We start from the raw sequence: 23,596 nt of genomic DNA, 5'->3' as shown, positions 1-23,596 counted from the left end.
TAAAGTTTTCTAGAACTCTGATTTATGGGTTCAAAACTGATTGGGTTATTAGATGACAGAAGGGGTCTCATCTGGGGCTGTGTAGGGGACCTGGAGATAAGATGGTGTGGGCTTGAGTGTTGGGCAGCTGTCCACACAATCCATTCCTTTCCTAGCAGCCTCATGCTCTTGTAGGGTATTTTTGTTCAAGGTTGCCTCTCTGCCACTTGAGGCATAATTCCACTTCCTGCTTTTTGCTGGTTAATAGCAAATAATGGCTGTTTGGAGGTAAATGTCTCATGTTTTCTGCCTGGACTGGCTTTGAATTGTGATCTTTGGATCTCAGCTCCCTGAGTTGCTAGGATTACAGGTATGAGCCACCAGCGCCTGGCAGCAGCTAATATCTTCCAAGTTGAGTTTGAGCAATCAGATTGTCATCCTGGTTTGGGATAGAGTTTTGCAACATGTGTGATGCTCACTGGGTGGGAAGGAAAGCTTGTCCATGCCCAGGAAACATGTGGGTAGTATTGTGTCTGTGAGAATGTGAGCTCTACACAGGGTAGGGGTTCAAATGAGCCTCTAGGAGCTGGAACACACTCAAATGGAGAAGGATGTTAGAATCTTCTCTGTCACCATCTGGTGGCCTTCTTGACAATCCACACTTGGAACCCTGCTTTGCAGTACTTGCTCTTCCATTTGTTCTTTTATCTCCCCCCGCCCCCCCCCCCCCGCCCTTTCCTTGGCCTCTCTTTTTTGGGGGCCGGGAGTCCCCTTGACCAGGAGAGAGGCTGTATGATAATGAGTGTTTCTTTTCTTTTACTACCTGAGAAATTCAGTCTGATCCTGAGAATCCTTTCCTTTCTCCTTTCTGCTTCCCCATGCCTGCGACTCTTCACCGGGGATCTATGTTTTACCATGTTGTTCTGAAAGGAGACTGAGTGGCCACAGGTCACACAGCAGGTATACAAACAGCCATCTCAGTCAGCCCTTTTCACGGTCTTGCTGGAGGCCCCAGTCTTTTAGGTCTTCCTATAACCTATGCCGAACCCAAGCCATTGAATCCAGGAGCTGTGACTAATCTTCGCTAGTGGCCCTGCCTGATGCAAAATCCATCAGGGAGGCAGTGGCCGGGAAACCATGATGTTGCGGTAGTAAGGCAGTTCTGTTCCAGCTCCCCACTTATTACTGCTGCGGTCCCCAGTTATGCATCTGTAAAGTGGGGATCGGATTGTAGTAGTGTTAACAGGGTGGGTGACTTGCCATGTATAGAGATAGCACTGAGAACCTTTGAGCAGGCAGCCAGTCTCTTTAGCCTCAGAAAGATTCAGCAGCAACTCTACTTGCAAACTGTGAGCAAGTGTTTGCAGGTGGGTATCTGTGTTCAACCAGAGATAACTTCTCCAAGCAAAGAGGTACTTTAATTTTAGGCTTTTCATTTCTCTTTGGAGCCCCCGTACAGTGGGGTCACCAAATCGTGGCCCTCAGAAGTGTACTTTTAAGAGAATAATCTTGCTGATAGCACGCATGGGCTAGGGTTAAGGCTGTGACGAATCCTTTGCTTTAAGGTGGTGACCTGGCTAGCTGGGAAATCCATTTGGGAGTTGGGCCTTTTCCATTTAGCCTCCCCACAGGAGCTGACTGACCTCAGGGCTAATCTGGGAAAGGTCTTAGGTCTAAGTGCCTGCCCCATTGTTCCAGCTGGGACTGTTGGGGCTGGGCTGGGGCCTGACTGTGCAACTGCTTTAAAGGCCTGCAGGGCACCTCAGGGAGAGTGTCACGCGCCGGGAGGTTGGTCCATGCTTGGGCCTTTGTGCCTTTGTGTGGGAATGCCATGGTGCCCTGCTGCTGGCATAGCTGATTCCTGTGGAGGCTCTTTGGAACAGGGAGGTGGTGGTAGCCCCCACAAGCAGTGCTGCCTTTCCTGGGATCCCCTCTGAGATCCACCAACACCATCCTGGGGTACCTCTCTGAGCCCTCATCTGCCATGTGAGAGATTATATAGACACCTTGGAGGTGACCCATGTGCCCCCCCCTCCCCCTTCCCCAACCAGCAGAGACAAGAGCTGTCCCTGCTAGGTCAGGGGTAGTTGGCAAGTAGGTCTGGACAAAAGCATCGATTTGTTCACCATTGCTTTTCTCTTGTCAAAGTCGGCCTTTATGGCCCCTGCCTATAAGTGACTGGCAGCCCAGGGTGGATGGTCTTAAACTAGCGCAGTATCTCATAGTGAGCACTCCAGAAGGGAAAACCTGGGAGGGTCAACTAGTGAACCATGTTCGGGAGGTTCCTAGAGGTCATGGCCAATCTGAGATTTGGCATGGAGTTGGTGGGGAGGAAATAATGCTGTGGTAGAGAGGACAATATTTGCAAAAGTCAGAGTCCAGAGAGGCTGTCTTCCAGGTGGGAGCAGAGACAAAAAAAAAAAACCCTCAGGAGGCAGGTACCAAGAGCACTGGAATGATGACACTTTGTAGCTAGCCTCCTCCTAGCTCAGGCCCCTGTCCCTTGGCCTTGTCTGGTCAGGTAGCTTCTGAGCTTTAGGCTGGGTTAGGAGACTTGGATCAGCAGAGGTGAGGGAGGTACCTTGGAGCTTTCTTTCCCCTGTGGAAAGAACAGTCAAGTGAGCATTATGGAAAGTGGTGCTGGTGAGTTGTGGCTTCGGGTGTCCTGTCTTTCCCTCAAAACACAATCAGAAATAGGCTCTTGTCCACTGTCCCCTTTGAAGCTGTCCATGGGCCTACCTAGGAGTTGTACTATCACTTTAGGGAATAAAGTTCACCTGAGGCTGTGTTTGCCTCACCTGGGTGCAGTTTCCTGTCCTCTGTGCTGCACTGACCCAGCCATGCTGAGGGGAGTTTGTGGAGACTCAGTGGTGGCTCAGCCCTGGGGAATTTCCTGGTTTGGTTGAGTCAGGTTCTTGCCTATACCAGGTGCTGGGTGTGGAGTAGAGGAAAGGTGGTCACTCTCTCCTCCCTCATTCTCATCAGTATCCACAACGTTTCAGTTGTACGCTAAAGCCACAGATGTCCTGAGAGTTTGCAGTCCTAGGCAGAAAATTACCCATCCCTGTGTGTATTAACACTTTTGTCCTTATGTGTTGGCCCTGGAACAGGCCTGACAGCAGTCCTGGGCAGAGTATTATCCACTGGATTATGTGTTGTCTTAATAGTGCCTCTATCTGGTGACCCTGAACAGGCCTGACAAGCAGGTACTTGGGATGTGCTGCTGCGCCCCCCTCTTCCTCCTCCCCCTCCTCCTCCCCCTCCTCCTCCTCCTCCTCCTCTTCCCCCTCCCTCCTCCTCCCTCCCCCTCCTCCTCTTATTTCTTCCTTTTCTTTTTTTAGGGCTGTTACTGGGGTTTCAACTCAGGACTTCATGCTTGTTCAGGTGGCACTTGAGCTCCATCTCCAGCCCAGCTTTTTGCTGGTTATTTTGGAGATGGTGTTTCATGGATTTTTCTACTCCAGGTAGTTTCAAACCATGATTCTCAGATCATGGTTTGATCCCGAGTACCTAGGATTACAGGTATGAACTACTAGCTCCTGGTTTAGTTTTTTTTTTTTTTTTGGTCCGGTCGTGGGGCCTGAACTCTGAGCCTGGGCACTGTCCCTCAGCTCTTCAGCTCAAGGCTAGCGCAATAACGCTTGAGCCACAGCGCCACTTCCGGCTTTTTATCTTTTTACTTATGTGGTGCTGAAGAATCGAACCCAGGGCCTCAGGCATGCAAGGCAAGTGCTCTACCACTGAGCCACCTTCCCAGCCGTAGTTTTTGTTTTTTAACTGTGGTAAAATATACTTAATGAAAAGCTTGCCATCCTGACCACGCTGAAATGTAATTCAGTGACAATAAACTGACCTGTGCAGTAAGAAAACCTCCATGCCACCCTCCCCCACTCCAGGCAACCTACTTTCTGCTTTCTGATTTCTGTGGGGACTCAAGTGGACACACGTCTATCTGTTTTGCTCCAGAATCTCCCTGAAGTGCCCCCACCAGGCAGCAATGCCAGGATGCCCGTCTCTGCCACCCTTCACCCAGATGGCAGCCAGGAGCGGCCATTGAGCCTGATGTCCACCACCTCCTCTGGCTCCTCCCGTGACAGCCACAGCACCATGGAGGAGCCCACCGTCCCTGAGGCTTCTGCCCAGAATGGGGTGGGCTCCCCATGTGGCCGTCATTCCCCCAACATCAACAACAACTCCAGCAGCTGGATGAACGGGAAGGGGTCCCTGTCCCCATTCAACAGCCGGGCAGCGGGACCTGTCCACAAGCTCAGCTACTTGGGCCGAGTGGTGCGGGAGATCGTAGAAACGGAGCGTATGTATGTGCAGGACCTGCGCAGCATCGTGGAGGTGCGTGCTGAGGCCAGGGAGGAAGTGTCATCTCCTTCTAGGGTGAGGGACACTGGTCTCCAGTGGTCCATCCCTGGGAGGAGCCCCATCCTATACTGGGATGGAAAATTTACTCCTCTAGAGCATCAGCTCTAGAGGAGGCCTCAGGCTTCTGCCGTGGGGAGAACATTCACTTCTGCTTCCTTTATGATGTTGAGCTACAGGAGTAGCCTGCGGTGAGGGGAACTTCCTGTAAGTGCACAGGAAGTGGACACTGTGAGGGGGATCTGAGGGACCCCAGCCTAACTGGGAAGACCACTGTGCTCTGCAGAAACGGAATCTAGGCCGTCCCAGTAATCCTTGCTCTGCTGTTGCCTGGCTCTGGGGTCTGTGTTGGGCATCAAGTGATGACCTGAGCCCACCATTCTTCCTCTGCAAAGCCAAGGGCACACCTGACTCGCAGGTGTGGCATAGGGGAAGTGTTTCATACCATTCAGGGCACAAGCACCGTTGGTGTTCATCTCTGTGGCTTCTCCTCTTGTGAGGAAATCAGTCATTGGACTTGAAGCCCTCCTAAAATGTTAACTGATAATTTTTTGGGGAGGTGTTACTAGGGTTTTGCATATGCTAGGCAAGCACTCTGACACTTGAGCCACATCACCAACCCTTTTGTCTTTATTTAATTTTTGAGACAGGGTCTTGATAGCTTTGTGTCTTACCTCCACAGACTAAACAGCTGGGATTATTAATTTGTACCACTATACCCAGCTTTTTTTTTTTTTTTGAGTGCTGGTACTGGGGCTTGAACTCAGGGCCTCATACTCTTACTTGGCTTTTTCATTCAAGTCTGGTGCTCTACCATTTGAGCCACAGCTATCCTTCTGGCTTTTTTTTGCCGGTTAATTGGAAATAACAGTCTCACAGATGTTTCTGTATAGCTGGCTTTAAACAGAAATTCTCAGCTCTCAGCCTCCTGAGAGTTAGGATCATTAGCTATGTGTCACCAATGCCTGGCATACCCACTTTTTTAAAATGTTGTGATCTTTTTTTTAAAAAAAAATTTTTTTTTTTGGGGGGGGTCCGGTCGTGGGGTCTGAACTCTGGGCCTGCGCGCTGTCCCTCAGCTCTTCAGCTCAAGGCTAGCACTCTACCACTTGAGCCACAGTGCCACTTCCGACTTTTTTCTTATGTGGTGCTGAGGAATCGAACCCAGGGCCTCAAGCATGCAAGGCAAGTGCTCTACCACTGAGCCACCTTCCCAGCCCAAAATGTTATGATCTTAAGAGTGTTAATTAGTGACATTTGTAAGGACCCTATTTCCAAATAAGATTATTTTTTGAGTGCCAAGTGGCTATGAATTTGGGGGTAGATATTATCCAGTCCCAGTGAGTGCTGTCTATGAAGTTGTTGATGGCTATAAAATCAGTGCAGAATTGAGGTGTGCCTAAGGGAGGTAGTTGGGCAAGATGGAGCCAGGAGTGACCAGGTTCTGATTGCCTCTCTCCATGCAGGACTACCTCTTGAAGATCATTGACACCCCTGGGCTGTTGAAACCAGAGCAAGTCAGTGCCCTCTTCGGGAACATAGAGAGCATCTATGCGCTGAACAGGTATGTGAGTGGGGGTGACATCATGCTCTCAGGCAGCACCTCAGGGCCAGGGGAATGTCCCCGGACTCATGGGACTATGACATGTGGACCTGAGACCTGATCTCTGAGGATGGGGAATAGAGGTCCACCCCTGCACAAGGGCATAGTTAGCTCTGTGCTGCAGAGAGGATGCCAACTGGGAGAATGTGCCCTGGGCTGATGCACTTTCTAGAGAAAATCTGAAGTCATGTGCTCTGGTATCCAGCAAGCTTGGTCAACACCTGCTTCCACATATTGTTCTTTCTTTTGGGCGGCTATGTTGTCCTTTTCATCGCTGTTTTGTGTGCTGGTTCTGGGGCTTGGACTCAGGACCTGGGTACTGTCCCTGGCCTTTTTTGCTCAAGGCTAGTTAGTGTTACACCACAGGAGCCACAGCCCTGTTTCTGGCTTTTTTGGTGCTTCATTGGATATAAGAATCACACAAACTTTCTTGCCCAGGCTGGCTTTGAAATGTGAACCTCAGCTCTCAGCTTCTGAGTAACTAGGATTACAGGCGTGAGCCACCAGCGCTTGGCCTGTTCTTCTCATCATCGTCCTCTACTTGCAAGTCTCATAATTCATCCTCTTTTTCCCACTGATCCCAAGGGAGATCAGGCTCCCTAGAGATGATCTGACCTGTTAGTGGAATGCAGGACCTGGTGAGGCTGAATAAGGCCTGGTGAGGCTATCTTAGGACCAGCTAAGGGGGCTCTGAGGGCTTGAATCTGCTGCTGTAGGACCACAGACCCTCAGGGGAAGGGTCCTGTCACGTGCTGGGGAAATGGTGTTGATAGGCTGAGGCCCCCCTTCCCCCTAGATGACTTAAAGTGGGTAGAAGAAATTCTGTAGATGGAGAAGTCTAGACAAGCAGGATCCAAGTATGACTTAGGAAGAGGGGTGGGGTCGGGGGAGTAGGGCTGGGAAAAGCGAAAGAGCATAGGTAGAGGAGACAGGGGACTCTATTTCTGGGATTTCTTTTTTTTTTTTTTTTTGGGTCCGGTTGTGGGGCCTGAACTCTGGGCCTGGGCGCTGTCCCTCAGCTCTTCAGTTCAAGGCTAGCACTCTACCACTTGAGCCACAGCGTCACTTCCGGCTTTTTTCTTTTTCCTTATGTGGTGCTGAGGAATCAAACCCAGGGCCTCATGCATGCAAGGCAAGCACTCTACCACTGAGCCACCTTCCCAGCCCTATTTCTGGGATTTCTTATGGTGTTTCATCTCAGATCAGGGTTCCAGGCTCACCCCTTCTCTCCATACTTCTTCTTTCCCATCCAGAAGCCTGCTTTTTGCTAGTCCCCTCTCTCCTTCCCTCTTTAATCTCTGCTTTTGTATGTTTGACTCCTTCTGCCCGCAGAGGAGCCGTGTCCCCTCCTGAGGTGCGTATTGCTGTGCCCTCTTGCTCCTTTGCTTGTTGAGCATGTGTGTATTCTGGGCTTCCTGTATGGTGGACTGGCTGTTTTGTGTGGTTAATGCCTGGGACAGGGCTTATTCAGAGGGTGGGAGCCCCAGCTCTTAGCATGACCCCAGCGCTAAATGTGAGTGTAGGTCTGAGGAGGTGGGCAGGGGCATGTCACCGCTGAGGAGGCTGCCGAGGTTGATCTCTGATGGCTGCTTTCCCTCTCACTCAGCCAACTACTAAGAGACCTGGACAGCTGCAATAGTGACCCAGTGGCTGTGGCCAGCTGCTTTGTGGAGAGGGTAAGAAGGGTTGGGTCATTACCTCTTGTCCTGCCTTGTTGGGCATTCAAAGGGATAAGCATGTCCATCCTGAGAAGAATTCTGAGTCCTAGGGTTCCCCCTTCAGAAGAAAGGCTGTGTGCTGTGCGTTGAGTGGGGTGGAGCTAGGGGCCGGGTGAATGAATTGCTCTAGACAAATGGGTACAAAGATGGCTTTGGGGGAAGGGAGGACAGAGCATGCCCAGGGACCAGACACCTGTCTTTGGTCCTATCAGGCTTTTATTCAAATGAGAAACTCCCTGAAGTCACTATTTTTGGTCTCTCTTTAGAGCCAAGAGTTTGATATCTACACTCAGTATTGCAACAACTACCCAAAGTGAGTAATTGGGGTGGAGAGGGGGAGGTTGAGCTACTTGATGAGTCTGGGCCCCTGCCCCTTCCCCAGGCCTTCCCCAGGTGGCAACAACTTCATTACCCCACTCCCATCTCCCCACTCCCAGCTCCGTGGCCGCCCTGACGGAATGTATGCAGGACAAGCAGCAGGCCAAGTTCTTCCGGGACCGGCAGGAGCTGCTGCAGCACTCGCTGCCCTTGGGCTCCTACCTGCTGAAGCCAGTCCAGCGCATCCTCAAGTATCACCTGCTGCTCCAGGTAGCCATGGGGGGGTCCTTCCCCAGGACTGGGAGATTGGGGATGGGGGGACAGAGCCCTTGAGCTGGTGTTGCCCAAATACCCGTGTCCTATATAGGAAATTGCTAAACATTTTGATGAGGAAGAGGATGGCTTTGAAGTGGTGGAAGATGCCATTGACACCATGACCTGCGTGGCATGGTACATCAATGACATGAAGAGGAGACATGAGCATGCAGTCCGGCTCCAGGTACTCTGGGCTGGGAGGCTGGGGAGACGTAGGTGGGTAGGCCCGTGGGGCTTTTGGGAAAGGGACCATGGACACCCTGCTGGGCTGAGCCAAGGAGGTGTTTGGGAGCTGTTGGGAGCCTTTGGAGTCAGTCTGCATAGGCCTCCTGGATCTCACGAGGCCTAACCCTGGGCCTGGGGGCTTCTATTGCAGGAGATTCAATCGCTGCTCATCAACTGGAAAGGGCCAGACCTAACCACCTATGGGGAGCTTGTCTTGGAGGGCACGTTCCGTGTGCACCGAGTGCGAAATGAGAGAACTTTCTTCCTGTTTGACAAAATACTGCTCATCACCAAGAAGCGGGGCGATCACTTTGTCTACAAGGGTCACATCCCGGTAACCAGGCCACTCTGCCTCCTTTGCTGCCTTCTCTCCTTCCTTAAAGACCTTGACCCCTCCACTTCTTGCCTGCTCCTCTGGCTCCAGTGCTATCCTTCTGAGAGAGGGTTGGAGGCCCCCTTCTTCCCTGACCGCTTTGTCCTCTGCCCCACAGTGCTCCTCACTGATGCTGATCGAAAGCACCAGGGATTCCCTGTGCTTCACCGTCACCCACTACAAGCACAGCAAGCAGCAGTACAGTATCCAGGTGAGGGGCTGAGGTACAGGGGCTGGGGTCAGGGCAAGATTTCCAAGCACACCTGCATGTGATTCCTGATTCCCTAGCTGCCTTGAACCTTAGGATTTCTCCCTGTAAAGCAGTGATCATCACAGGCACCTCTGAGGGTTGTAAAGAACCAAGGCAACCTTGTAGGCTCCAGCATAGCCCCTCTTTTCCATTTCTTCCTCTGGGTCCCAGTGCTAGTGATGCCGCACAGCTTCTGCCTATTATAATAACCCTAGGTTATTAATAATAACCTGTGGTAATAACCTTGGGTCCCTTTCTCTTGGGTCTTCCCAGGCCAAGTCAGCAGAGGAGAAACGAAGCTGGACTCATCACATCAAGAGGCTCATCCTGGAGAATCACCATGCCACCATCCCTCAGAAGGTTGGTCCTGAAGGGTGCTCCTGGCTGGGGCTCTCCACCTTCTGGACACTGGCTGTGCTGGATAGTATGTGTCAACATAAGAGATGCACAGGCCCGGGCACAGCACAGTGAGGTGTCTTGTTGAGCAGAGGAGGTGCAGCACAGAGAAAGGTGGTAACTAGGTGACTTTCTTTTCCTTCTAGGCCAAGGAAGCCATCTTGGAAATGGACTCCTATTGTAAGTTATCTCTTCCTTCCTGTTTGGTGCCTATTGATGTGAATAGCCAGGTTGGGCTGTGTCCCAGGAGAGATTTGCCTGATGCTTTCATTCCAGGAGCAGAGAGGGTAGGGGTGGGAGCCTCCTATCATACCTCCTATACACCTAGGGGCATGGTCCTGGTAAGGGGCAGGAACTAAGTGCCTGAAGCCCCTGGAGGGAAGAAGATGGAAGAGGCTCCTGAGGCATCTGGAGCTGGGGTGGGTGGGTGTCAGGTCTAGAATTGGGCTGATGTAGTGATAGCCCTTGATTGTCTCCTTCCTGCTTGCAGATCCCACTCGGTACCGCTGTAGCCCAGAGAGACTGAAGAAGGCTTGGTCCTCCCAGGATGAGGTGTCCACCCATGTGCGGCAGGGGCGCCGGCAATCTGGTAAAGGAAGGGTTCAGCATGGCAAAAAGGTCTTTTCACAGGATCCTGGACCGATCTGGAGACCCTCTGTAGCTTCTGGGGCTGCCACCCTCAACTCTGCAGAAACCTGGGGAAGGGCCAGTGAACACGCGCAGAGTATCCTTGCTCTGTGCGCCTCGAACTTCACCAGGCTCCCCTGGGGCCTTCTTACCTGCCTTTGAAAAGGAGGGCAGTTCTCCTTTGGAGAGCTCTAAAAATGCTTGATCATTCAGGCCTTGGCGTCTCTTCTTTGCTTTCTTTCCACAGAAACCTTCTTTCTCTGCTCCTCAGCCAGGAGTAAGACGTTAGGCACCATGGATAGTCCCAGCCCAGTTCCAGAGTGATAGAACAGAAGCAGGACACAAGAAAAATGAGTTAGACCAAGTGGCACCAAATCCAGACAGGAAATATTTACTTTGGGTCTCTGGAAAAAGTTCCATTTTCCTCTCTTGGGTTTTCTTCCATTACAGGACTTGCTAATGGTCTCTTAGATTTATTGGAACAAATCGTCTCTTTAGAAAGAAAAAAACTTTGCTTTTATTTTTAGCTAACACACAGTGTATGTTTTCTGTGCTGATTTTATTCTGCTGTTCAGTCTGAGGCCTAGTGACAGATCTAGGATAAACCACAGGGACAGGGTTGCACAAGAACCATTTTAGAGTCACCTAGAGAGAAAGATTTTTTTTTTTTTGGCCAGTCCTGGGCTTGAACTCTGGGCCTGGGCTCTGTCCCTGAGCTTCTTTTGCTCAAGGCTAACACTACCACTTGAGCCAAAGCACCACTTCTGGCTTTTTCTGTGGATGTGGTACTGAGGAATCGAACCCAGGGCTTCATGCATGCTAGGCAAGCACTCTACCACTAAGCCACATTCCCAGCCGAGAGAAAGATTTTTGATTAATGGTGAGCTGGGTCTTGGCTTGGATCCACAAGTGTACTGGGGTTTGATTGGCTTACAACTTACGGATCCCTTGAACCCCTGTGTGGATTGATGTGTGGGTTTGATCTTCTAGAAGGCAGATCCAGGTTGTCTCTGGAAAGTTCTTGGTATTGTTCTTGGGTGGATCTTGAACCTTGGGCCAAATTGGTTTGGCACCCCCCACCCCAGAACAAAAAAGCATTTAGATATTTACTTATGGATAAAGATAGAATGTATGCATGGGTATATGTATGTATGTATATATGTATGTATGTGTATATGTATGTATGTATGTGTATATATATGTATTTGTGTGTGATGTTGGATATATCCACTGCTGAGGATCAGTTAATAAACCTTGGTAGATTTCCTGTGGCACCAAGTTTATGGCCAGCCCCAAGCTGACTTAATGCTGGGCAGGCTGGAGGAAGGGGCCGTTGGGCTAAGGGACTTGGAGAGAGGACTCTTCAGCCATGGTTCTCTTATCCCTGCCCTCAGGTCTGTCCCCATAAAGCCTAATGGTTATATTTTGTATCCCGTCCCCAGAGCCTGGTCCTCACCTGTCCAGCCGGGCAGCACTCCCCAGCAGGCAGCGAGGATTCATCCTGTCAGGCTTTAAGGGCCGTAGGAAGTCCGGTGCGACCTCTGCTTCCCAGCCAGGGTGCTCAGGGGCTTGGCAGGGGCGTAGCTAATGTGCTTGTGCCTCCTTTATAAGGGAAACAGAAGGGCTTGAGGTGGAGACCTGGCTAGTTGGTCTGCCAGGGGAGGTGGGGGGAGGGCAGCATGGGGCCTGTCCCTTCCTAGTGGTGCCAGAACTAAAGGCCGTGGCTGAGTGCTAATACAAGGGTTGGGCAGTGTAGTGTGCTGGGTGCAGGGCTTTAAAGGACTAGGAATGGCCCAGGTCCTCTTGTGTGTTGGGAAAGTATTAAAGGGCTCAGGAACATGGGGGTGCGGGGAGCCCCCTGGAGGTCCTAGCCTTGCTGGGATCATTGCCAAGTGAACTTTGAGCTGCTGATGGGCTGGCAGTGCTGTGAGCTTGGGACCCAGCCAGGCATCGCCGTATCTTGGCCTGTGGCTCACTCTGCCCATTTGTGTTCCTCCTCAGAACCAACCAGACACCTGCTGAGACAACTGAATGAGAAGTGTAAGTATGTGAGGAGAGTGGGGGGTTAGGATGGGGAGAGGGGTGTTGGGGGGATGGCAGCCATTCCCAGGGGGCTGTAGGTGGGATGGGCAGTGAAGCAGGTGACTACCCTGGTGGGTAGTTGTGAAGAGCAGGTTAGATGGAACTCAGCCTCTGTTCCTCCCCATGAAGAGGGCCTCACCCCTGCTTTCTGCACAGGGATTTGACTTGCTTACCCCGTGCCCTTCCCTTGCTAACAGCGGGAGCCAGGTGATATGCACAGGCCCATGCTGCTCTTAGTCTGGGCTCCTCAGCTGTCAATCATTCATTTGGAAGCCAGGATTGGGTGAGGGGGTCTGGGAATGGGAGCCCTCAGGGCTCCCATTTCTCTAAATGGACTCTCTCCTGCTTACTGGTCTCTTTCCCTCCTCTCTCCGTTCCCTGTGTGGATTTGGTGGTGGATCAACAGCCAAAGCAGCAGGAATGAAGGTGAGGCCCAGGTGCTCATGGAAGCCAGGGAAGAGGCCCTGGTGAATGGAGGGTGGGTGGGGCTGCCCGATCAGCTCATGGGGAATGCCCTCCTTCCATGTCCTGTTCTTGGAGCCCCTTTGATAGCCTGTCCAGCCTGGGATCTGCTCTCATATTTCCCTGTCTGGAGTAAGGAAAGCTTCTTCTGGGTCTGCCTTCCTGACAAAATGCCCACTTCACACTGGACCCCATTGGAGGCCCGTTTGGACATCTAGAGTGCTTTTCTGTGATTTCTCTGCTCCCCAGATGCCCAAAGGAGGCAGGGAGGTTACCCTCAAGGTGGGTAACCAGGGGTCCTTGTGTTCTGAACAGCATGCAGGCAGCGCCGGCGCCCTCCTGGACTTTGAGCAGGTATCCCATATGCAGAGTCTACAACCAGAGGCTGAGGGGGCTGCCCCAGAGGAGGAGGAGCAGGAGGAGGAGGAACAGGAGGACGAAGAGCGACAGGAGGAAGAAGAGGAGGTGGTAGAGGAAGAGGAGGAGGAAGAAGAGGAGCAGGCTTCTCCCGCCTCTCTGGAGGACCTGGCAGGGCATGAAGGCAGAGAGAAGGTGCCCCAGCCAGAGCCCCCAGGCTTGGAGGCAGAGGAGGAGGAGGAGGAGGTGGAGGAGGAGAGTCTGGCAGTGGAGGAGCAGGTAGCCGACTTCGCCAGCTCCCTGCTGGCCGCCCTCCACTGCTGGCACTATCGGGCCAACGCTTTACTTTTCTCCCGGGGTGCTATGGTGAGGTGTCTCTTTGATCTCCCCTCCCCCTTGCATGTTCCTTAGCATGTGCATGTCCTTTCAAAAGAGTCCCTTCTTGTGTCCCCCCCCTCCCCCAGCCCTTTGTTCTTGCATCAGCATTTCTTAACCCTCTCACTTGCTCTCACGCCTGGGTGAGCCCCTGGCATGCACTCTTCCGGCACTGGGTAACCCACCAGTCTACTCTGCCCCAAAGTGGGCCTAACAGGGTGGGAGTGGGGAATGGGAAAGCCAGCACACAGTGGGGCCGGAAGGTCAAGTCTGCTTGGCTGGGCTTTTCTGAAGCTGCACACCAGCCCCAGGCCTGGTTGTTCAAGTTGTTCTGGAACGGCTCATGTCCAGGCTGGTTCCCAGTGCCAGGCTAGCCCCCCTCAGGGTGCAGGAGGGGCTGCTGAATTTGGGCTGCAGGAGGGACCAGCTGACCATTGTTTTGGAGCTGATGGCTGATCTCTTCTTGCTACAGGGGAAAGAACACAGGGAGTCTGAAGGCTCCAAGAGCAGCAAAAGGCCCAGCAACCAGTCCCCAACCAGTGCTGAGAAGAGCATGAGTTTTGAGCCGGTCTCTTCCCTTCCTGAAGTGAGTGTCAGCAGTGGATTGGAGATGTGTGCTGGCTATCCAGATCCCTAGATCTGCAAGTGGGTTTTTCAAATGCCAGCTGTCTTGTTGGGCCCATGGAAACAGGGACTCTCTCCCCACCACTCTTGCCCCTTTAGGATACCTTTCCAGCCTAGAGCAGCTAGCCTCTTCCTGTGAGTTAGATAAAGGTGATCATCCCTTAGTTAAATGCAGTTCCAGGCCGAGGGGCACAGCCAGCGGATATGGACTGAATTTTAGGCCTCTGTGTAGGACACAGAGCTCACACTTGCCATAGCATGCCAGATGTTTAAGTTACATCGAGGCCTGAAGTATGGATATCTTCACCTCTTGTTCCTTCTGTTCCTCACACCAGTTCTAGAAGGAAAAGGCTCAGAGGTCAAGTAGTAGGTAGAAGGCAACTTCTGAGGAATAGAGATGATACAGACCTGAGGCTCTGGCTTAGAGCCAGGGCTACCTCGTGCTTCTGTGGGTTATGTGCAGCTGACTTGTTTGCTTTCCCAAAGGACAAGGTCATGAGCTAGACCCTAGGTTGGGTCATAGGACAAGACTTAAGAACTTGGATGACTGTGGATAGAAATATACTATGGTGCCCTAGTCTGGTCAGGCTACTATAACAAAATACTTTAAACTGGGTGCTTCTAAACAACACAAATTGCTTGTAGTCTGGAGGCTGGGGAGTTTTAGGTCAAGGCACCAGCAGGTTTGGTGTCTGATGGCAGCTCCCTCTCTGTTCCATAAGGATCACCTTGTTGTGTGCTAATGTGATGGAAGCCTCCCTTTAGCCTTTTTTTTAAATAAGGGGATTAACCCTTTCATGAGTGTGGCACCCCTGTGACTTAGTCACTTCCAAAGGCCCCACTTCTTCATATCCTTTTTTTTGAGGTAGAGTCTCCCTGTTAGCTTAGGCTGGCCCCAAACTCACGATCCTCCCCTTGGCTTCCCCAGTGCTAAGATTGAGATTGTAGGTGTGTGCTACCACTACCTGTTAATACTGTCTGTCACAGTGGGTGTTAGGTTTTAACATAAATTTGGGGCCCCATCATTTCAGACCAGATGCTAATAATAATAGAATATGAACTCCCATGGATAATTTACTAGTAACCATGTTAAGAAAAAATGTTTTTAAAGACAAAGCTGGGCATGGTGGTACAAACCTGGTAATCCCAGCGATCAGGAGGCTGAAGTGGGAGGATCGAGAGTTCAAGGACAAGCTGGAAGCCAGTGGCTCTTGCCAATAATCCCAGCTACACAGGAGGCTGAGGTCTAAAGCTAAGGGACAGTGCCCAGACCCTGAGCTCAGCCCCAGTACTAGTACCAAAAAGAAAAAAGAAAAAAAGAAAAAAAAAGCGATATAAGGACACTAACTTGGCAAAGATAGTGACACACTATCTCAAAAAACAATATAGAGGGCTGGGAAGGTGGCTAAGTGGTAGAGTGCTTGCCTTTCATGCATGAGGCCCTGGGTTCCATTCCTCAGCACCACATAAGCAGAAAAAGCCAGAAGTGGAGATATGGCTCAAGTGGTATAACGCTAGCCTTGAGCTGAAGAGCTCAGGGACAGGGCCCAGAGTTTAGGCCCCACTGCTGACCCCCCCCCCCAAAAAAAAAAAAAAACCTGAAAAAAATATAGAAACAAAACTGTTAAGGGCATAACTAAAGTGGTGGAATGTTTGCCTAGCATGCCCAAGGCCCTGGTTCAGTACCTACTACCAGAACACACACATAAGCATACAATGTGAAAATAATTTTAATATAATTAAACCTAATAGGTTCTAAAATATTTTAACGTATAATCAATATTAAAAGTTCTTGATACACTTTATCCTTTTTTTTTTTTTTTTTTTGGGGTTGTGGGGCTTGAACTCTGGGCTTGGGCGCTAACCCTGTGCTCTTCAGCTCAAGGCAAGTGCTCTACCCCTTGAGCCACAGCGCCACTTCCGGTTTTTCTAGTGGTTTATTGGAGATAAGAGTCTCACAGACTTTCTTGCCCGAGTTGGCTTTGAACCGTGATCCTCAGATCTCAGCCTCCTCAGTAGCTAGAATTACAGGCGTGAGCCAGTGGTACCCAGCTTCTTTTTCTTTTCTTTTCTTTTTTTTTTAATATACAAAACCTTCAAAATCTGACATTTATTTTACCTGAACTGCAGGCCTTGATTTGTATTGCTCAGAAAGCTAGGGGTGGCTGGTTGCTGGCTCTTGTGTTGGGCAGTGCAGGTCTAGGTCCTGGGTCCTACACAGCAGATTTTGGACCAGAACAAGTGGAATCACGTCTGATTCATCAGAATTTCAAAAGACTGCTCTGGAAAGCTGCTTGCTCCAGCCAGTTTCTGGTTCAAGTTACCTTTAAGGTAGTCAGGAGGGGCGGTCTTCCTTGTCTATGTATTGGGTATATGCAGCTGTTGGTCCCACAGGTGCTGAGGCTGGCTGGCAGGAGTTGGATTTCCTGTCTTCACCAGGCAATAACAGCACTGGTCGTGTTGTCCTCTGGCCTGTGGCCTCCTGGGAACACGATCTCGGGGAGTTGGGATGTTTTCTGACATTGCTGAGGCTGGATTTGAGCATCATAAACCTAAGAGGAGGGACTGTGCTGTCAGGTTGTGGAGTCCCGGTGTGGTTGTACTGTGGGGTACCTGTGAGAGCTGCCTCCTGGAAACCTGGGCCAGTCCCTAACCCTGTGTTCCACCTTGTGCCAGTAGCACCCAGGCAGGCTGTCACTGAGCCGTGTCATTGTCCTTCTCTGTTCCTAGTGTTTCCCTTGGGTGTGAAGGCATGCCCCAGCCTCCTATTACAGTGTGACAAAGGCCACAATCACATTCCTCTCTCTAAGGACTTGCTGCCCTACTTTTGAGTCTTACTCATGCTGATTGTCATCATCTTAAACTACAGGCCCTCTCCCTGGACTCTGAGCAGGCAGTGCATCCTCTTGTTCCCCGGGTATCATGATAGGGCTTTGTGTGTGTGCCAGTACTAGGGCTTGAACTAAGGGCCTAAGACACTGTCCCTGAGCTTTTGTGCTCAAGGCTTAACACACTCTCACTTGAGCCATCGCTCCACTTCTGGCACTCTCCCTAAGCTTTTTTTTCCCCCCTCAAGGCTGGTACTTTCCACTTGAACTCTACTTCCAGCTTTTTGGTGGTTAATTTGAGATACGAGTTTTTCAGACTTTCCTGCTTAGGCGGGCTTCAAACCATGTCCTCTGATCACAGCCTTTTGAGTAGTTAGGATTACAGGCGTGAGCCACTGGTGCCCAGCATGAAGGGGATTTTACTCACACGAACTCTCTTTGCTCTGTCTCAGGTTGAGCCAGACCCTCATCCTGGGACTGAGCAGGAGGTCCAGGAGGTCTTTGCTGCCACGGAAGGTCCCAGCACCGAGGAGTTGCCTTCAGATCCAGATTCTCTGGAACACCTCAACACACAGCTTAATGCCCACTCAGCTGACATGGTGGACTTTGTGGTGGCTGAGAGCACTGAGGACCTTAAGGCTCTAAGCAGTGAGGAGGAGGAAGAGGAGGAAATGGGAGCAACCCAGGAGCCTGAAAGTCTCCTGCCACCTTCCGTATTGGACCAGGCCAGTGTCATTGCTGAGCGGTTTGTCAACAGTTTTTCTCGGCGGAGCAGCCTGGCACTGGACGAGGGTAAGAACAGTGGCTTTGGGACGCCGCGGCTGGTTAGCCGGAGCAGCAGTGTGCTCAGCCTAGAGGGCAGTGAAAAGGGCCTGGCTCGGTGGGGCAGCACCACGGACTCCCTCATCAACCATCCTACCCCAGAAGTGGACATGAACGAGGGGGTGGCCACAGAGAGTGGCCCTTCTGTCCATGGGACGGAGCCCCCAAACACAGCCTGTGGAGTAGAGCCTGATAGACCTTCCTGCAAGAAGGAATCCGCGCTCTCCACCCGAGATAGACTATTACTGGACAAAATTAAGAGCTACTATGAAAATGCAGAGCACCATGACGCAGGCTTCAGCATCCGGCGCAGGGAGAGTCTCTCTTACATCCCCAAAGGACTGGTGAGAAGCTCAGTGTCCAGGTTCAACAGCCTTCCCAAGCCAGAACCAAAGCCAGCAGCTCCGGTGGAGTACAAGAGACAAGGTGGCTCCCGGCCAGCCTCATGGGTCCTGTTTGATCTCCCAGGACCTATGCAGGCTGGCCCAGGGGACCCAGCTCCGGTCACGGATGCTGAGTTTCAGCCGTCTTCAGAAATTGTGAAGATGTGGGAGAGGATGGAGTCTTCGCAGAGGAGCCCTCGGGTGGGGCCAGGGCAGGGCCAGGCCAACGGCTTTGAGCTGCAGGAGCCACTCTTCATCCTGGAGGAACACGAGCTGGGAGCTATCACGGAGGAGTCGGCTGCTGCCTCCCCAGAAAATGCCTCACCCACCGAGAAACACAGCCCAGCCCACCTGGCCCGGGAGCTCAAAGAGCTGGTCAAAGAGCTGAGCAGTAATGCCCAGGAAGATGTGGTCACCCCATTGCACCCCCGCATTGTGCAGCTCTCCCAGGTGATGGACAGCCATGTGAGTGAGCGGGTCAAGAATAAGGTCTACCAGCTGGCCCGCCAATACAGCCTCCGGATTAAGAACATCAAGTCAGTGACCACCAGGCCACCACTGCAGTGGGCAAAGGACGTTCCTGGAAGAGATGGGACGAGCCCCACCATCCCCTACCTGCAGGAGGAGTCTAAGGAGCCTTCACGTGGCAAAGGTGTGACGTGGGGGTGGGGAGGGACCTAGGGACATAGAAGCCAATGAGGAGCTGGACACTGGTGGGTCACACCTATCATCCTAGCTGAGATCTGAGGATCAGGGTTTACAGCCCAGCCCCGGGCAGGAAAGTCCTAAAATCCTTATCTCCAAAAAGTTGGAAGTGGAGGTGTGGTTCAAGTAGTATAGCATCAGCTCAAAGCCAAAGGGGGTACCCAAGGCTCTGAGCTCAGGCCCCAGTACTGGTACATACGAAGACACACAAAAGCCAGTTAAGATCCAGTGCCCCTGAGGAAGGTAGTCTCTAAAGAGATTATGCCCAAGAAAATGTTATGAGTGTGGTGAGGTCAGGCAGTTGCTCTAACCCTCTGAGGTCAAACATATTCTCCTGTTTTTTGTTTTGTTTTGTGTTTTGCTAGTCCTGGGGCTTAAACTCAGGGCCTGGGCACTGTCCCTTAGCTTTTTTGCTCAAAGCTAGTGTTCTACCACTTGAGCTATGGCTCTACTTGTAGCTTTTTTGGTGCTTAATTGGAGATAAGAGTCTTCCAGACTTTCCTGTCCAGGCTGGCATTGAATCCTGTTTTGGGTGTGGTAGCGTATACCTGGAAATCCTAGCTACTCAGGAAACTGAGATCTGGTTAAATCCTCCCAGTACCTTTTGAGTACCCTATTCCCAGCCCTTCCTGGAGGAGCCGAGGGAGCTTAGAGGAATATAGCCAGGGACACTTCCTTACCCGGATGAAAGGAAAACCTCTCATAGCTGCTGCTGACTCCTCACCCCTACTTACTGCCTTTATTGCCCTTTGATGAAAGAGCAGCAGGGGGTAAATGGGATTTTTCTTCCATGGTACCCCCCAAAACCCCCTAACCTGCTGAGGCCCATTCCAAGCCCTCCCTTCCTGGCTCTGCCTTCCTGTGCTGGTGATTTCAGACAGCTTGATCTCTCTTCACAGGCAAGAGGAAGCCCAGGCTGTCCCTCAGCTATGAGCAGCTGGTGGCCCAGGAATACAGTCCCCCCAGGTCCTCTGCCACGGAGACATCACCACGCCGTTTTTCCTTCAGCCCTTCTTCAGTCAGCCCGAGAACCACCTCACCTGGGCCCTGGCCCTCCACACGGAGCCCCCTCAGTCCCTTCGACACTGAAACCTTCAACTGGCCAGATGTTCGAGAGCTCTGCTCCAAGTACGCTTCCCACGATGAGGCTGTCCAGGCTGGGGGCAGCTGGTCTCGTGGCCCACCAGTCAACAGGAGCCGCTCGTTACCCGAGAGCATGGTGGAGCCTCTTCTGTCAGGCAGGGTGGGCCGCTGTCGTAGCCTGAGTACTAAGAGGGGACGGGGAGGTAGAGAGAGTTCCCAGTCCCTGGCTCCTAGGTTACCCCAAAGTGTACTGAATGGAGGTGAAACCCTGTATGTCACTGCAGACCTTACCCTGGAGAACAACCATCGGGTGATTGTCATGGAGAAGGGGCCTGTTCTCAGCTCCTCTGTGGGGCTGGAGGAGGAGGGCAGTGGACAGGAACAAGCCTCCCCAGGAGCCATAGTAGAGCAGGGCCAAGATTTCCAGGAGTTTGTAGAATCCTGGCCAAAGGAAGAAGGGCCCAGGGACCCAGGGGACCCAAGCAAGCAGGGCAGAGTAAGAAACCTGAGAGAAAAATTCCAGGCCTTGAACTCTGTGGGTTGACCAACTCCTGTGGGAAGGGAGGACCTTGCTGGGATGGGGTGGAAGCTGGCATACCTCCCCCAGGTCTGGGCTCACTTGAGCCCAGGCCAGGGCCTCACAAAGGCCATCCCTTCTCTTCTTGGAAGGCCATCCATCCCTCTTGTTCTTGGAAGAGGGCTGTAGCATGTACCCATGGACTCAGCCTTCCATGCATGCTATGTGCTGGCACTGCACTTCCTTGGGGCCTGTGACAACTTTCCTCAGGCCCAGATGAACTGTTGTTTTCCATGGACACCTTTGCCTCCGCTTCCCTTGTAAATAGGCCTTTCTGGTAAGGAACCAAATATTTAAGCTCATATCTGACCAGAGAGAGCAAGCGCTGCCCAGGCCTCCAGCACTGGCTGGCCACTCCCGGTCTAAGGACCTATGAAAGAGACCCAAGAAGTGGACTGGACAGGTTTTACTTTTAAACTGTACCTTTTCTTAGGACTCAGGTGAGAATGAGGCCAATAATTTATTGCTTTCCATCCTGTGGTGTGTGTGTGTGTGTGTGTTTGTGTGTGTGCAAGTGTGTATCCTCCTATTGGTTATCCTCCCCCTCCCCCCTCTCCACCCCTTCCCCTTCCTGTGAAGAATGTAATGGACTTAGTTCAGGTACTTTTGAAAGTTGTTGCTAATGTACACACATTTCATTATTTGTCAATGGTGCAATAACCACTGCTGACCAACTGACCTGTGTGTGGCTTCCTTACTGGGACCTGGGCAGGGTTGTTAGTGGGCCCGGGCTGCCTTGGGGGAGGCAGGAACAGGGAATCCCCTCTCCCCTTCACATGCTTATTAATCATTCAGGCTTAGGAAGCAGAAGACACAAGGGTTCTTGTGGAACAGGCAGGACCCACAGAGTGATAAAGTGTTCTCTGCTGTGTTTGTTTCCACGCACTTCTCTGTCCACCCACGGCTGGTGTCCTACTTGGGATTCTACATATCAACCTTTTCCAAGGGAAGGGTCAAAATTGTGCTTAAAAAAAAAAAAATCCTAAAAAACAAAGGAGGGTTGAGGGGTGGGGAGCCAGACAATCCAATATGCCCAAGTTTCCAGTGCCTTTTCCTCCCTCTCTCTCTAGTTCCCAGGAGGCATCCCAGTAGGCAGGGGCCGGGAAAGGTCCTAAAGTGGCTTGCAGCATTAGGAGAGGGAAGGGAAGAGCAAGTACATTTTTTTTGGAATACATGCTCCATGTCCAGTGTGTTCGCAAATAGGTGATTCCCAAGGGCCAGCAGTGCCTATTTCAAATTTGTGGGGTTTTTTTGTTTTGTTGTTTTTTGTCCCTTCTTCATGGAGGTCCACCCTTGTTTTGTCTGGTTTGTTCCGACTGGGGCCAGGGAGAAAGGGCTGTGGGTCCCCAGTGGGAGAGTGGTTCAGCCATGCTTCTACGGAGTCATGGTCAGACCCCCGTGAGGGTCTGACTCAACCTGGACATGGGTCAACGGAGTCTCCCAAGGAAAGGACCAGGGAGCACTGGGGGCTGGTGGCAGCCTCCTGTGCAGAAGCATAGTAGGCGGCCAGAAGCCTGTGTTTTACCAGCTGCCTGACCCTTCTGTGGTCATCTTCACAGTATAAAAAAGGGAGCTGGCCCTGACCAGACCAGTCCTGGGATAGGACACTGAGAAGCCGTAAGTGTAATGGACAGGTGACCCAGATTCTTGTCCCAGCCTTGCCACTAGCTAGCGGGATCACCCAACACTGTTACTCATCTACAGACTGAAAAGTTGGATGAGTTTCTGGGTCCCATACTCCCTGATGGACTTTTCTGAGCTGGGCCTTTGGCAATCACAGCTGACCCTTCTCCAGGTGGTCCTTAAATCTTGTCTAGGACTGCCTGAGGATCCTGCTCCAGAGCAGTGGTTCTTGCTAAGGGCCCATTAGAATCACCTGTGGAGCATTGTGAAGCCCAGCAGTGCCTACATTCTGTCTACCTAGACCACACAGAACCTGTTCCGGAGATGGACCCCAGGCACAGGGGCTTGCTTAGAAACCACTTTGCCCTGCCACAGGCCTTCAAGCTGACGGAATGCATGACGGTCTCCCTAAGACTCCCCAGGATACCAGCTAGAGTTTAGATTGTCCTGTCTCTCTCTCTCTCTCTCTCTTTTTTTTGGGTCCGGTCATGGGGCCTGAACTCTGGGCCTGGGTGCTGTCCTTCCGCTCTTCAACTCAAGGCTAGCGCTCTACCACTTGAACCATAGCACCACTTCCAGCTTTTTTCTTTTTGTTTATGTGGTGCTAAGGAATCGAACCCAGGGCTTCAGGCATGCAAGGCAAACACTCTACCACTGAGCCACCTTCCCAGCCCTGTCCTGTCTCTTATGTAAGGCTTAGTTCAAAGGGAAAAGGAGGTTAGTCAAATAAAAATACTGAAACAAATGTGGAGCATTATTGATTTATTAGAAAAAACTAGTAAATGGGTTTTCCTCTGGTTGGTGGAAGCACATTGGAGCAGGTGGAGGACAAGGCCCAGCCGGCCCCAGGGCCAGCCCCAGATGGCATGGTCTGTGCCCAACAGGCTTGCATTCCTCCACAGCCGCCTCCTCTCTTGAGTCCTCCCTGAGCTTGCTTGAGCCATGCGGCCCACTGGCCTCTTTTTCCTCTGGATCTCAGCCCCCTTCCTCTGAGAGAGGAAGGGAATCTAGTCTTTGCCCTCCGAAAGGCAGGAAGGAGGAGTGAAGGGAGAGGGGAAGCCGAGCCTGTGCAGGACTCCTGTTGCCCGTGCTAGTGGAGGTAGGGAGAGGGTTGGACCCTCTATTCCTCCCTCAGCCCATCAGCTGAGGCCAGGGACAGAGGAGAAGAGAGAGGGAAGGAAAACTGCCTGACAATGCCCAGAAGGAGCTTCCTCTAACTGCCCTGCGGGGGAAGCCTGTTATGCTGGTGTGGACTGGGGCTCTGCCAACCCAGTTTGGGTATACTGTCATGGAAAAGACTGCAAAGTAGAAAATGTAGGGAGGAAAATAAACCTTACCAGGGCACCAGGAGTGGCACAGGGCCGGCTGCCTGCCATCGGTTCAGTTGGTGGAGTGTCTCGGGACCTGGGTGACGAGGGCAGGAGGCATGGGGAGCTGGCGGTGATGGTGGGTCACATGCAGCTGGTTCTCCTTGCCCAATCCTGGGACCTGCCATCGGGG

At 51.9% G+C, this 23,596-nt stretch overlaps 1 protein-coding gene across 7 annotated transcripts in view; it reads left to right on the top strand.

Annotated features, from left to right (window-relative positions):
• Plekhg3 (pleckstrin homology and RhoGEF domain containing G3) overlaps positions 1–21,151 on the top strand; it is a 43,414-nt gene extending 22,263 nt beyond the window's left edge. Inside the window, exons 2-19 of one of the 7 annotated variants that reach the window (XM_042691846.1) lie at positions 3,946–4,326; positions 5,817–5,914; positions 7,560–7,629; positions 7,938–7,984; positions 8,109–8,259; positions 8,357–8,488; positions 8,681–8,863; positions 9,021–9,113; positions 9,426–9,512; positions 9,695–9,728; positions 10,039–10,137; positions 11,618–11,707; positions 12,177–12,215; positions 12,664–12,683; positions 13,035–13,355; positions 13,924–14,037; positions 17,356–18,760; positions 19,713–21,151. In XM_042691846.1, coding sequence (XP_042547780.1) covers positions 3,985–4,326; positions 5,817–5,914; positions 7,560–7,629; positions 7,938–7,984; positions 8,109–8,259; positions 8,357–8,488; positions 8,681–8,863; positions 9,021–9,113; positions 9,426–9,512; positions 9,695–9,728; positions 10,039–10,137; positions 11,618–11,707; positions 12,177–12,215; positions 12,664–12,683; positions 13,035–13,355; positions 13,924–14,037; positions 17,356–18,760; positions 19,713–20,440 — 4,053 coding nt within the window. In that variant the 5' untranslated portion in view covers positions 3,946–3,984 and the 3' untranslated portion in view covers positions 20,441–21,151. Of the gene's footprint in view, positions 1–3,945; positions 4,327–5,816; positions 5,915–7,559; positions 7,630–7,937; positions 7,985–8,108; positions 8,260–8,356; positions 8,489–8,680; positions 8,864–9,020; positions 9,114–9,425; positions 9,513–9,694; positions 9,729–10,038; positions 10,138–11,617; positions 11,708–12,176; positions 12,216–12,658; positions 12,684–13,034; positions 13,443–13,923; positions 14,038–17,355; positions 18,761–19,712 lie in introns of all 7 variants that reach the window. The other 6 variants (XM_042691841.1, XM_042691839.1, XM_042691840.1 and 3 more) reach the window with 6 other exon arrangements.
• The last annotated feature ends 2,445 nt before the right edge of the window (positions 21,152–23,596 follow it).

This window comes from Dipodomys spectabilis, unplaced genomic scaffold, assembly GCF_019054845.1.
Source record: "Dipodomys spectabilis isolate Male_0828 unplaced genomic scaffold, ASM1905484v1 ptg000146l, whole genome shotgun sequence".
Lineage (NCBI taxonomy): Eukaryota > Metazoa > Chordata > Mammalia > Rodentia > Heteromyidae > Dipodomys > Dipodomys spectabilis.
The sequence above is the reverse complement of the archived record's forward strand: the minus strand, read 5'-3'. Positions and strand labels throughout refer to the sequence as shown.